General features: G+C 40.8%; 1 protein-coding gene across 1 annotated transcript; it reads left to right on the top strand.

Moving 5' to 3' along the window:
• The first annotated feature begins 2,609 nt into the window (after positions 1 to 2,609).
• Positions 2,610 to 5,595, top strand: opn1sw2 (opsin 1 (cone pigments), short-wave-sensitive 2). The gene is made up of 5 exons (XM_029774798.1): positions 2,610 to 3,291; positions 3,590 to 3,758; positions 3,954 to 4,119; positions 4,606 to 4,845; positions 4,995 to 5,595. The coding sequence occupies exons 1-5, from the start codon at positions 2,901 to 2,903 to the stop codon at positions 5,091 to 5,093; spliced, it is 1,065 nt and encodes a 354-aa protein (XP_029630658.1). The 5' UTR covers positions 2,610 to 2,900; the 3' UTR covers positions 5,094 to 5,595.
• The last annotated feature ends 8,381 nt before the right edge of the window (positions 5,596 to 13,976 follow it).

Genomic DNA, 13,976 nt, shown 5'->3' with positions numbered 1-13,976 from the left:
TACATGACCAAAGGTATGTGGACACCTGCTCGTCAAACATCTCATTCCAAAATCATGGGCCTTAATATGGAGTTGGTCCCCCCTTTGCTGCTATAACAGCCTCCACTCTTCTGGGAAGTCTTTCCATTAGATGTTGGAACATTGCTGCAGGGACTTGCTTCCATTCAGCCACAAGAGCATTAGTGAGGTCGGGCACTGCTGTTGGGCTATTATGCTTGGCTCGCAGTCGGTGTTCCAATTCATCCCAAAGCGGTTCAATGTGGTTGAGGTCAGGACTCTGTGCAGGCCAGTCAATTTCTTCCACGTCGATCTCAACAAATCATTTCTGTATGGACCTCGCTTTGTGCATAGGGGCATTGTCATGCTGAAACAGGAAAGGGCCTTCCCCAAACTGTTGCCACAAAGTTGGAAGCACAGAATCATCTAGAATGTAATTGTATGCTGTAGCGTTAAGATTTCTCTTCACTGGAACTAAGGGGCCTAGCCCAAACCATGAAAAACAGCCCCAGACCATTAGTCCCATGTGGCTCAGTTGGTAGAGCATGGTGTTTGCAACGCCAGGGTTGTGGGTTTGATTCCCACGGGGGACCAGTACGGAGAAAATAATGTATGAAATGTATGCATTCACTACTGTAAGTCGCTCTGGATAAGAGGGTCTGCTAAATGACTAAAATGTAAAAAAAATTGTCCTCCACCAAACTTTACAGTTGGCACATTCGGGCAGGTAGTATTGTCCTGGCATCCACCGAACCCAGATTTTTTAGTCGGACTGCCAGATGGTGAAGCGTAATTCATCTCCCTCACGGCAGTCAATTAATTGCATTCCGCCAAGAGTGTTCACAATCTAGTCCGGTTGCAGCCGCAGCTAGACCTCATTTCAAAGGTATCAATAAATTATGTTATTTGTATGCCTAGCAATCACAAATGTACATTGTTTGAAGCATACTTTTATAAGTCTCAGTCAAAAATGACAGCTCGATGGCGAACGAGAGGCTTGTAGAATCAAGATTCTTTTAAGTTTTTAGTTTATCCTTCGCCAGTATGGGGTCCTGCATGCTCTGGGCATACTGAATCAAATGAACGAAATTAGTCGAAAGATTCGTTTTTTTGACTGAACGAATTGAAACGATCTGAGTCAGTAAAATTGCCAAATTTCCCATCACTAGTTTAGAGTGAAGTATTTATTTAGCTTAGTTTGCTAGCAAGTTTCTCACACTGGCTTCAGCCACGGCCCAAGGGGGGAGCAGGCCTGCCAGGGCAAGTCTAGGGGGACTGCCTAGGAACACGTGCCTTGGCACGGAGGCAACTTCAGTATATAGTGCAACAAATTCCCATGATTCTACGCTAAATTCAGCTAAAATGGCCTTGAAAAAAACAAGATATCCGCTAACTGGGTGAAGTATCTAAAAGCATAACTACATTATGGTATTCGCTTATAAACTATTTACATTTAATAAAAATGCAGGTTCATTTGTGGATGAAAGTCCTACTTCTCCTTTAAGGTCGGTTTTAAAACAGAACGCATTAAATGCAAAGTGCCATTATGAGTTGGTTTACAGATCTGCTGCTGTGTCAACGGTTGAAACCTCCCTAAGTGGCAGCGCAGCATAACCATAGCTCCTCCCCCAATGCATTGCTCTCATTTAAAACAATTGATTTGGCTTCATAATTATATTGTTACAATTTAGATTTTTTTTTATGTATGTGGCTGGGTCATAGGTAAGGGCATGTATTTCTCAAACTTGTTATCGATGAGAATTACTCCTAAGCAGCAAGATTTTGACATTACTCAGAATCATGAAATTTCATTTCAACCTGTATTCATAATGGAATAATGCCTGAGTGTAAGAAGAGTTATATACAGTATACAGTATATGCCTGTTTTTTGAGTGCTCCAACATCTGTCCTTTTCCTGGTCATTTTGTTAAGTAGCCCTCCTACTTCTTTTGTTTGCTCAAGCGTGAAGGCCTATACCTGAATTCTGTACAGAATATTTGCCTCTTGAGCCAAAAAGATCCCCTAAATGGACAAAAACATTGTCAAATAATTACATATGTACATAAGCAGAAGGTTATATTGCAAATGTTTTGTAGCATTAAACTAAGGATTAATCATGCAGTCAAGCCAACACTCAAGTCAACATTTGAGGTAAACATTAGCAACAAAATTTCCATTTGTAGGAATTTGTCAAAGTAATTCACAAATGTTTAAAGGTTACAAACAGTCAGGACAGCTGTTGTAAGCTTATTAGATAAACACCAAAGACCTCTGTGTGAACATTTTTTTTCATGTTACCCTATTTCAATTGTTTGTGCGATTCAGTCCTCTGTTTCTGAAGAAAGTGTTGATGGCACTGCAGGATAACTCCGTCAAAAGCATTTATGGATAAGTCCCTAAAGACCAAGACATCCAGCACAAAGCCAGAGTTTAACCAGCAGAGCCCAGATTACAAAAGGCTGAAATGCGTACCATTAGCCGGCTTAACAGTATTGGAAAGAAGATTAGCTGGCTGCAGTAACACTGAACTGCTATCTATGTAAATGGGATCATCCTTATCATCCAGGTTTTTCTGCACGGAAAGAAGATTACGTTCAGGGACTGTGTCTTATATACATGTGCAGGTGTGTGTGGTTGTATGAGAGGACTTGTGTGTTGAGGAAATTACTTGACATCTTTCATTTGAGGGTGGGGCACTGTGATATCACTCTTAAGGCCTTATAAAAGTCCACTTAGTTCCCCAACAGGACATGCGATCAACCTTCGAGCTCCTGAGGTAGACACCAGGCAATTAACGCATTTTGAATTACTTTTTCTCCTTTTAATGGAATAGATCTTTGTAGTTATAAGACATTGGTAGTGGGGAAACAAATTATACTAAAACAAATTGGTTATCAAATAAAATGAACACAATGAGGTCGAATGCTCGCCCCGTGGAGCTCCAGGAGGGATTCTACATCCCTATCGCGCTGGATACCAACAACATCACTTCACTCAGCCCCTTCCTGGTTCCTCAGGACCACCTGGCGGGCAGTGCTATCTTCTATGGCATGTCATTTTTCATGTTCTTCCTATTTGTTGCCGGCACTGCTATCAACGTCCTTACCATCGTGTGTACTATCCAGTTCAAGAAGCTGCGATCCCATCTCAACTACATTCTGGTGAACTTGGCAATAGCTAACCTGATGGTGTCCATGTTTGGATCCTCCACCGCCTGCTTGTCCTTTGGCAACAGATACTTTATCATGGGATCGGTTGCATGCCAGATTGAGGGATTTGCAGCTACTCTTGGCGGTAAGGAAAATATATAGACTACAAATACTACAACTATGAGCACAATTGCATCTGAACATCTTTTTTATTGTCTATTAATAGACAAGCTTAAGATGTACAATTTGAAATGAATGTATTGGTGTCACACATTTCTTTTCATTTAGTCATTTCACATCTATTGTGACAGTTTGTATGCTTCAATCCTTTGGTAAATTGATAATCTGTAGCAGTGCTTTAGCAATTCCTTAGAGTAAAAAGGATATTCACATCACCCTATAAACCATTCATGTATGTGCTTTTATTTTCTGTGTCATTGCAGGTATGGTGAGCTTATGGTCTCTCTCAGTAGTGGCGTTTGAAAGATGGTTGGTTATTTGTAAGCCAGTCGGTAACTTTCAATTCAAGAGCACACATGCAATACTTGGCTGTGCAATCACTTGGGTGTTTGGGTTGGCTGCCAGTCTTCCCCCTCTGTTTGGCTGGAGTAGGTCAGTGTCAATTTTACTCCGATCTCTGTCTCTTTCTCTCTCTGCGTGTACAAGCACCTCACATACGCAAGTTTGCACACACACACACACACACACACACACACAAATAATTTTTGTTTGTACATGTGATACAACACTTGTGCAACACTGTTCCTGAATTTGAAGGTGAGGACTGTGATCCGTTCTCTTCCCCAGATACATTCCAGAAGGTCTCCAGTGCTCCTGTGGACCAGACTGGTACACCACAAACAACAAATACAACAATGAGTCCTATGTCATGTTCCTCTTCTTCTTCTGCTTCGGCGTCCCATTCAGTGTCATTGTTTTCTGCTATGCCCAGCTGCTCTTCATGATGAAGGCGGTATGTGCAAGTTACACAGAGGAAGAGATCCTTTGAATTAGTTGCTACGTGATAATATGGGCATTGTTAATCAGTGGGAAACAATACATAGAAAACAATGTAGTCACAGAAGTTTTTTTGGGCAAGTTTATTGTCATATAGCAGAACATATTTAGTTACAATACATGGATTAACATAAAATATAATATGGTAATCTAAGTAATGACGAGTGGAATTAGCAAAATGTATATGAAAAAGCCTACATGAAAAAGGGTAAATTGTTCAAAGGAAAGGTAGGAAAAGAAACATTTCAAAACTCTAATCACCATCTTAATGAATTACAATCAACCTAGCGACATTCTAGATTGAGAACATGCTTTCTTATGCTTATTTTGGAATCTATCCATGTCATAGTGATTATTAGTGGAAGCCTTTGGGATGAGATACAGACATCAGTAGGCTGTTACTACAGCACTGGAATCATGCCCTCTTTATATCCCCGCACAGGCTGCCGCGGCACAGGCAGACTCTGCCTCCACCCAGAAGGCAGAGAAGGAGGTCACCAAGATGGTGGTGGTGATGGTGGTGGGCTTCCTAGTGTGCTGGATGCCCTACGCCTCCTTTGCTGTCTGGGTTGTACAAAACCGCGGTGCACCCTTTGATCTCCGATTGGCCTCCATACCTTCCTGCTTCTCCAAGGCCTCCACAGTCTACAACCCTCTCATCTATGTCTTCATGAATAAGCTGGTATGTTTATAGTTTTTAAGTGTCTTGTGGAAGAGTATTCGCTGGAACAATTAACAGGTTGACTGGTTACCTTAATACCGTAAATCATTTTTCCTTATTTAGTCACATGATCGTTTTCATATGATAATTGTCTTCCTCCTCACTTTCAGTTCCGCTCATGCATGATGAATTTGCTGGGATTGAAGTCCGGGGATGATGAGGAAGCATCATCAACATCCTCAGTCACTCAAGTGTCTTCTGCTGGTTAAAGAGGGCATCTCTATTTTTATTTTACTTGCTAAACTGTTGCTACTGTATGATCATTTGTATATTGTAAATAATATTGAATGTGCACTAAACAGGACGTTTTGTCCTTGAAGGTGTTGTCAAAAATATGTGGTATGATAATCTTATAAGAGTAGCTATAACAATTTAAATGCATTAAAGAGAGATGAGAATAAATGCACACACAAAAAAAAATGTTTTAGCTCATTTATTGGTTTGGGTGTTTGTGTCGCTATACTCACTTTACATAGAGAGCATTATGATGCATTGCTTCAACGTGGTACAAAACAAGACAATAAAACACAAAAGGTACATTTTCAATGTTTAAGTGGGCAAATACACTTTACATAGGTCTATAAGTTGGTAGCCAGAAAATTAGTATTACAATTTGGACTTCAGTAGCAGCACAGCAGTTCTAAATAGTTGCCAACAATCTTGAATTCATATATCATCATATACATCATATCATACAGTAAATAAAGCCTATTTCACTCTAAAAAAAAAGGTGGTATCTAGAACCTTAAATGGATCTCCAGCTCTCCCCTAGGATAACCCTTTGAAGAACCCTTTTTGGTTCCAGGTTGAACCTTTTTGGGTTCCATGTAGAACCCTTTCGACAGAGGGCTCTACATGGAACCCTAAAGGTGGAACCAAAAAGGGTTTTCCTATAGGGATAGCCAAAGAGACATTTTGGAACTGTTTTTTTCTACGAATGTACTAAATAATGCATAGTGTAATGTGACTATATTTATACACATTATATGTTCCACAATCCTACAATGTCACATTTTTTCAGGGAGCATGTTTTACAATGCTGCACTAAGACTAAGACACAAGTGCTGAAAAAATAAAAGGGTATCGATAGCAATTGTAATTTCCTGAAGCCTATTATTTACAATCATATGGCTTAGACTACTAAGGCTACTTCTGAGAAAGTGCTGAGAACTTAATGCTACATAGAACATGGAGATGAACAGGATTTATGGTGAGAAAACTGGGGAAGCCCATCGAACATATGTTGACATCTCAACATAAATGTATTGGATTCTAATGATCTGTTTCACCAAAGTCTACAATCTCATTGGATTACATAAGTCCATGTTTGTGAACATTAGAAAAAGTTTAAGTTTAAACTTTTTTTTCGTCTCAAAATGTGCATCAGCCAATTAAAATCGTTGACGTACAGTAGATGCACGTGATCAAACGTTACACGTTAGCTGTTCCCATTAGATAACCTGACACATTTAGACCTATGCTAACCTGCACACCTGGCCATGATTATATCCCCGTGACAAATTCCATATGAGAAAATTATATTTGTTGATGTAGTTGGACGTGATCAAAGAGATAGAGGACCCTAGTGCCCAAAAACCTGTTTTAGCATGGGTGGCGCCATTGAGGACTTTCACCATGTTTTAAGTTGTCAACTGGGTGGAACTTCCAATAGGTTAAGGAAGGATAACATAATTCCATCCAGGTCACAAGGAGGGATCAGCCAATTGATTATATTCGTGAGGAAACATTCCATAATTGCAAGTGGCAGCAAATCGCCAACCTTGGCTTTATACCTATTCAAACAACACACTCTAGGTGGCAGTGTGAACCCTTTCAGTTTGTTTGCCAACTCATAGAAGAAGTAAAAGAAGAAAACAGACAACTTCAAAATGGGGATGCTTCAGTGGCGCTGCCCATGCTCTCACAGAAGCCATAATGGGACAGATACAAAGATGCAGTGTCGATCCAAGTCTGTAGATGAAATCCAACACTTGTTCATGAAAGCATCCTTAACAGAAGTCCAATGGCACGTTCTGAAAATCAAAGCAACTAGATCACGTGTGTTTGACTGACTGTTCAAATTACAGGAGGCTGCTGAGGGGAGGAAGGCTCATAATAATATTTTGATACCATTCCACTGATTCCACTCCAGCCATTACCACTAGCCCGTCATCTCCAATTATAGTACCACCAACCTCATATGGTACCCCCTCGTTATTGCCACAGATTGTTCAAATCCCACCAAAATCTTGAAAATGTAGATTAAAAATACATTTAATAAGGAGCTGCATTTTGCATTATTTTCCATAGAACGCATAGACCCTCGTTGATTATTGCTTACATTTATTACGTAGACGTGTAGGCCGACACGTACATTTACAACATTTTGTATGCATTATTATAATCATTCACTTGGTCACAAATGCGTTATTTGAATCGAGCATCGAGGACCAGCAGTGAACAGTGTTTTCCTCAACAAAATACTTGGCGCGGTTAAAGTGCACTGTTGTTTTGGAGTCAACCGCTCTAGACCTCGTTAATCTCTTTTCCATAAAAGCACATGGATGTGTGTGTGAAATGGATGAGCAAAAACATGGGATTTTGTCAGATATGTGAAAACGGGCATTTTTTAAATTTTGTCTAACGTTAGTAGCTAGTAGCCTAGTCAAGGATGCATCATTCAATTATTTGCACTCTACACTTGAGACAGACCAAGTGGAACAAAAGTAAACGTTGAATTTGGAGGTTCAAAATATCTCTCTGATGGCCAAGTTGCCCTATTTCCAGAAATACCATTGGTTGGTGGACATAAAGTCTAAGATCTTTCATAGGCTGATGCAGAATTTGTTACAGGAATTATTCACTGCCACCTACTCAGATTAGCATAGGGCTAAATGTGCCAGGTTATGTAATGGGAACAGCTAACATGTAGCGTTTTATCACATGCAAATACATCAACAATTTTAATTGGCTGATGAGCATTTTGAGATGGAAAAAAAGTTTTAATGTTCGCAAGTATGGACCCAACATGTTAAGGATTTAGTCTGTTGGTGAGATATAACTGACACCATCCATGGTAGAAGCGCACTGTTCACAAACTGGTTGAATCAACGTTGTTTTGTCAACGTATTGTGACGTGGAATCTACATGGCAAATACATTAGATTCGAAAAAGTAAACTGTTGTTTTGAGGGTAAAATGTAAACCATAGGATTATGTCATCATGATAACCAAATTTAAATATAGACAAACCTTGTATTAAATATGTTGAATTTGTTCCTTTTAAACAGTCACATCTTCAATGTTTTATCCACTATCAGAAGAAAAAAAAAAAAAACAATAAGCAGGGCACCACCTACTACTGGAGATGCTACAGCTATTACCAATGTGCTATTGTGAGAAGGATTTTTGAGCGACCTCCACTTAAAAACGAATTAGAATTACTGTAGCTATCGAAGTCATTCCAAAGGGTAGGTTTAGCAGAGCAAATGAAATGTGACCATACTCTATCATTCATGTATTATCAATTCTGATATTTAGGACTATATAGCATTTGCAAAGTCATCAACAGCTATTGTTTCAATTCAACCTCGGATTCAACTAAAATAGACAATACATAGGCCCAGGGTTTCAAGGACTGGTTGATTTCAAGTGTAATGATATTTAGAGATATTGAATTGTGTTTGGTTGTCGACACAACCAAATATTAACATTTGAAGCAGATGTATCTTCTGCTTGGATAGTTCCATCTGTGCCACTCACTTAGTCTGACTTTAATTCCAGTTTGATATGTTGGATTCACATGTCCATCTCAACCAAAAATCAAGGTTAAAGAATAGGACTAAATCAAATCAAACTTTATTTAAAGTGCATTTAAAGTTTGATTTAATTTGATTTAGTTGTTTTTTGGTTGAGATGGAGACGTGAAGCGAACATATCAATGATTAATTTGTGGACAAACTGGAATTAAAGCCACACGGTGACACAAATGGAACTATCCAAGCAGAAGAAAAATGTCCTTCAAGTGTTGATATTTGGATGTAATGACAACCAAACAAAATTCTGTATCACTTTTAAAATACAATAAAATGCCTATTAACTTGTCAACAAGTTAACAGGGGTATGCGCAATGCTGTCGGGGCTACGCCAAATATATATATATTTTTAAATAAATTACTAAACATAAAATAAAAACTAAAAAACATTTGTAAAAAAAAAAAATACATTCCCATTTTCAAACAGTCCGTTTATATTTTCCAACAGGGCTATACATTTGGGTGAGTTTTTTTTCTTGCCTGAGTAGCCTCGTTTCACTGCCAAAAATGAAATTAAACCATCTGGTGTTCAGCGAAATAACAACACAATGTCAAATACAGGTAGCCTAGTCAAATAATTAATATCTAATCACATTATCCATTACTCTCTCGCGGGAATTCCACTAACGGTCCGTATGTAGCGAAACAAAGCTGCTGCTCATTCTGTTTGCTCGAAAATTGATAAATGGTTAAAAAAAGTAAGGGCTGCGTCCGTAGAGACACATACCAGCTCTACCAGCAGTACTACACTTGCACCTGTCAACAACACAAGTTGTTCTGCTTCCACGAGCACATCCAATGCTGGCATCAGTAATTCTATATTTGTTCTTAACCCAGCTAGCATGTACACTGACAGTTGTGAATCTGATGCAGCCGAAGAGCTACTGCCCCCTTACCCGGGAAAGCACCAAACAACAGATAGGGACGTTGGACCATCGAAGAGGCGCAAATATGATAAGAACTACATTGATTTGGGATTCACTTATATTGGGAGTAGTGTCTTTCCTCAGCCACAGTGTGTTATATGTGCAAAAGTGCTATCTCACTCTTGTGCAGACATTTAGAAACAAAACACGGCAATTTGAAAAATAATCCACAGGAGTTTTTTGAGCGAGAATTAAGATGACTTTCGAGTAGTAAGACATGTATAAAAGCAACAGATACCATTAATTAATAAGTCGGGGTTAGAAGCGTCTTATATGGTGATCTACCGAGGGGCTAGGTCAGGCAAGCCCCATACTATTGTGGAGGACTTAATTCTTCCTGCTGCCGCGGATATGGCTGGGACAATGCTGGGGGAAAATGTCAAAGAAACTATACAGACAATGCCTTCATCAAACAATACTGTTTCACGACGCATCAGTGATATGGCAGGAGATGTTTTGAAACATTTACTGCTTCACATACAAGCCAGTGAATTCTACGCGTTACAGCTGGATGAGTCAACAGACGTGGCGGGCCTGGCACAGCTCCTGGTATATGTCCGTTACGTTTATGGGGGGTCAATTAAGGAAGACATCAGTTTCTGCAAACCACTGGAAACAAGGACAACAGGAGAGGATATTTTTAAAGTACTGGACAGCTTTGTGACATCAAATGGACGTTGGTGGTCAAGATGTGTTGGTATCTGTACTGATGGTGCAAAAGCCATGACAGGGAGACATGGTGGAGTGGAAACGCGCGTGCAAGCAGTTGCTCTCAACGCCACTTGGGTACACTGCAGCATCCACGAGAGGCTCTTGCTGCCAATGGAATGCCTGACAGCTTCAAAGACATTTTGGACATTACAGAGAAAATGGTTAACTTTGTTAAAGCAAGGCCCCTGAACTCTTGTGTATTTTCTGCAATATGCAATGATATGGGCATTGGCCATGTAACGCTTTTACAACATACAGAAGTGCGCTGGTTATCAACCGTAAAAGTAAAAAGCCTTAGTTTCATGCATGTAACCGTAAAAGCCTTGGTTTCATGCATGTAAACATTAGAAGCCTCCTCCCTAAGTTTGTTTTATTCACTGCTTTAGCACACTGCCAACCCGGATGTCCTAGCCGTGTCTGAATCCTGGCTCAGGAAGGTCACCAAAAATCCTGAAATTTCCATCCCTAACTATAACATTTTCCGACAAGATAGAACTGCCAAAGGGGGCGGAGTTGCAATCTACTGCAGAGATAGCCTGCAGAGTTCTGTCATACTATCCAGGTCTGTGCCCAAACAAATTGAGCTTCTACTTTTAAAAATCCACCTTTCCAGAAACAAGTCTCTCACCGTTGCCGCTTGCTATAGACCAACTTCTGCCCCCAGCTGTGCCCTGGACACCATATGTGAACTGATTGACCCCCATCTATCGTCAGAGCTCATACTGTTAGGTGACCTATACTGGGACATGCTTAACACCCCGGCCGTCCTACAATCTAAGCTAGATGCCCTCAATCTCACACAATTTATCAATGAACCTACCATGTACAACCCTAAATCCGTAAACACGGGCACCCTCATAGACATCATCCTAACCAACCTGCCCTCCAAATACACTTCTGCTGTCTTTAACCAGGAACTCAGTGATCACTGCCTCATTGCCTGCGTCCGTAATGGGTCTGCGGTCAAACGACCACCCCTCATCACTGTCAGACGCACCCTAAAACACTTCACCGAGCAGGCCTTTCTAATCGACCTGCCACGGGTATCCTGGAAGGATATTGACCTCATTCCGTCAGTAGAGGATGCCTGGTTATTCTTTAAAAGTGCTTTCCTCACCATCTTAAATAAGCATGCCCCATTCAAACAATGTAGAACCAGGAACAGATATAGCCCTTGGTTCACTCCAGACCTGACTGCCCTTGACCAGCATGAAAACATCCTGCGGCGTACTGCATTAGCATCGAATAGCCCCTGCATATGCAATTATTCAGGGAAGTTAGGAACCAATATATACACAGTCAGTTAGGAAAGCAAAGGATAGCTTTTTCAAGCAGAAATTTGCATCCTGTAGCACAAACTCAAAAAAGTTCTGGGACACTGTAAAGTCCATGGAGAACAAGAGCACCCCCTCCCAGATGCCCACTGCTCAGAGGCGAGGAAACACTGTCAACAGCCCTGAACCCCCCACAGCAACTTGCCAAAGCCTCCCCATTTCTCCTTCGCCCAAATCCAGATAGCCGATGTTCTGAAGGAGCTGCAAAATCTGGACCCCTACAAATCAGCCGGGATAGATAATCTGGACCCTCTCTTTCTAAAATTATCCGCTGCAATAATTTCGCCCTTGCTGCTGGTGATTCTCTGATCCACCTCTACACCAACGACACCATTCTGTATACTTCTGGCCCTTCTTTGGACACTGTGTTAACTAACCTCCAGTCGAGCTTCAATGCCATACAACTCTCCTTCCGTGGCCTCCAACTGCTCTTAAATGCAAGTAAAACTAAATGCATGCTTTTCAACCGATTGCTGCCCACACCTGCCCACCCATCCAGCACCACTACTCTGGACGGTTCTGACTTAGAATATGTGGACAACTACAAATACCTAGGTGTCTGGTTAGATTGTAACCTCTCCTTCCAGACTCACATTAAGCATCTCCAATCCAAAATTAAATCTAGAATTGGCTTCCTATTTCGCAACAAAGCATCCTTCACTCATGCTGCCAAACATACCCTCGTAAAACTGACTATCCTACCGATCCTCGACTTCGGCGATGTCATTTACAAAATAACCTCCAACACTCTACTCAGCAAATTGGATGCAGTCTATCACAGTGCCATCCATTTTGTCACCAATATACTACAGCCCAATATACTACCCACCACTGCGACCTGTACGCTCTCATTGGCTGGCCCTCGCTACATATTCGTTGCCAGACCCACTGGCTCCAGGTCATCTACAAGTCTTTGCTAGGTAAAGCCCCGCCTTATCTCAGCTCACTGGTCACCATAGCAGCACCCACCCGTAGCACACGCTCCAGCAGGTATATTTCACTGGTCACCCCCAAAGCCAATTCCTCCTTTGGCCACCTTTCCTTCCAGTTCTATGCTGCCAATGACTGGTACGAATTGCAAAAATCACTGAAGACTTGTATCTCCCTCTCTCACTTTAAGCACCAGCTTTCAGAGCAGCTCACAGATAACTGCACCTGTACATAGCCCATCTGTAAATAGCCTGTCAAACTGCCTCATCCCCATACTGTTTTTTTTTCTCCTTTGCACCCCAGTATCTCTACTTGCACATTCATCTTCTGCACATCTATCACTCCAGTGTTAAATTGCTAAACTGTAATTATTTCACCACTATGGCCTATTTTTGCCTTACCCCCCTTACCCCCCTTATTCACAATCTTACCTCATTTGCGAACACTGTATATAGACTTTTCTATTGTGTTATTGACTGTTTGTTTGTTTATTCCATGTGTAACTCTGTGTTGTTGTTTGTGTCGCACTGCTTTGCTTTTTCTTGGCCAGGTTGCAGTTGTAAATGAGAACTTGTTCTCAACTGGCCTACTTGGTTAAATAAAGGTGAAATAAAAAAATTAAATAAAAAAATCAAGGTGCAAAGTATTGACACATTTGTTTTAATTGAGAGACGAATTTAAAGTTTTCTCTACGGACCATCATTTTCACTTGTCTGACCGCTTGCATGATGACGAGTTTCTCACACTGGCCTATCTGGGTGATGTTTTTTCTCGCCTGAATGATCTTAATCTAGGATTTCAGGGACTCTCCGCAACTATATTCAATGTGCGGGACAAAATTGAAGCTGTGGTTAAGCAGTTAGAGCTCTTCTCTGTCTGTATTAACAAGGACAAAACACAGGTCTTTCCATCATTGTATGATTTTTTGTGTGCAAATGAACTCAAGCTTACGGACAATGTCAGATGTGATATAGCGAAGCACCTAAGTGAGTTGGGTGAGCAATTACACAATTACTTTCCCGAAATGGATGACACAAACAACTGGATTCATTATCCCTTTCATGCCCTGCCTCCAGTCCACTTACCGATATCTAAACAAGAGAGCCTCATCAAAATTGCAACAAGCGGTTCTGTTAAAATTTAATTTAATCAGAAACCACTGACAGATTTCTGGATTGGGCTGCGCTCGGAGTATCCTGCCTTGGAAAATTGCTCTGTTAAAACACTGATGCCCTTTGCAACCACGTACCTATCTGAGAGTTGATTCTCGGCACTCACTAGCATGAAAACTAAATACAGGCACAGACTGAGTGTGGAAAATTATTTAAGACTGAGACTCTCTCCAATACAACACAACATTGCAGCGTTATGTGCATC

Source organism: Salmo trutta, chromosome 14 (assembly GCF_901001165.1).
Source record: "Salmo trutta chromosome 14, fSalTru1.1, whole genome shotgun sequence".
Classification (NCBI taxonomy): domain Eukaryota; kingdom Metazoa; phylum Chordata; class Actinopteri; order Salmoniformes; family Salmonidae; genus Salmo; species Salmo trutta.
This window is presented reverse-complemented; position numbering and strand designations above follow the sequence as displayed.

Bases quoted from the DNA above. Each gene is read 5' to 3' on its own strand.
- opn1sw2 (XM_029774798.1), top strand. From the start codon at position 2,901: ATGAACACAATGAGGTCGAATGCTCGCCCCGTGGAGCTCCAGGAGGGA. The intron at 3,292-3,589 runs GTAAGGAAAATA...GTGTCATTGCAG, and splicing joins ATTTGCAGCTACTCTTGGCG to GTATGGTGAGCTTATGGTCT. The intron at 3,759-3,953 runs GTCAGTGTCAAT...TCTCTTCCCCAG, and splicing joins CCTCTGTTTGGCTGGAGTAG to ATACATTCCAGAAGGTCTCC.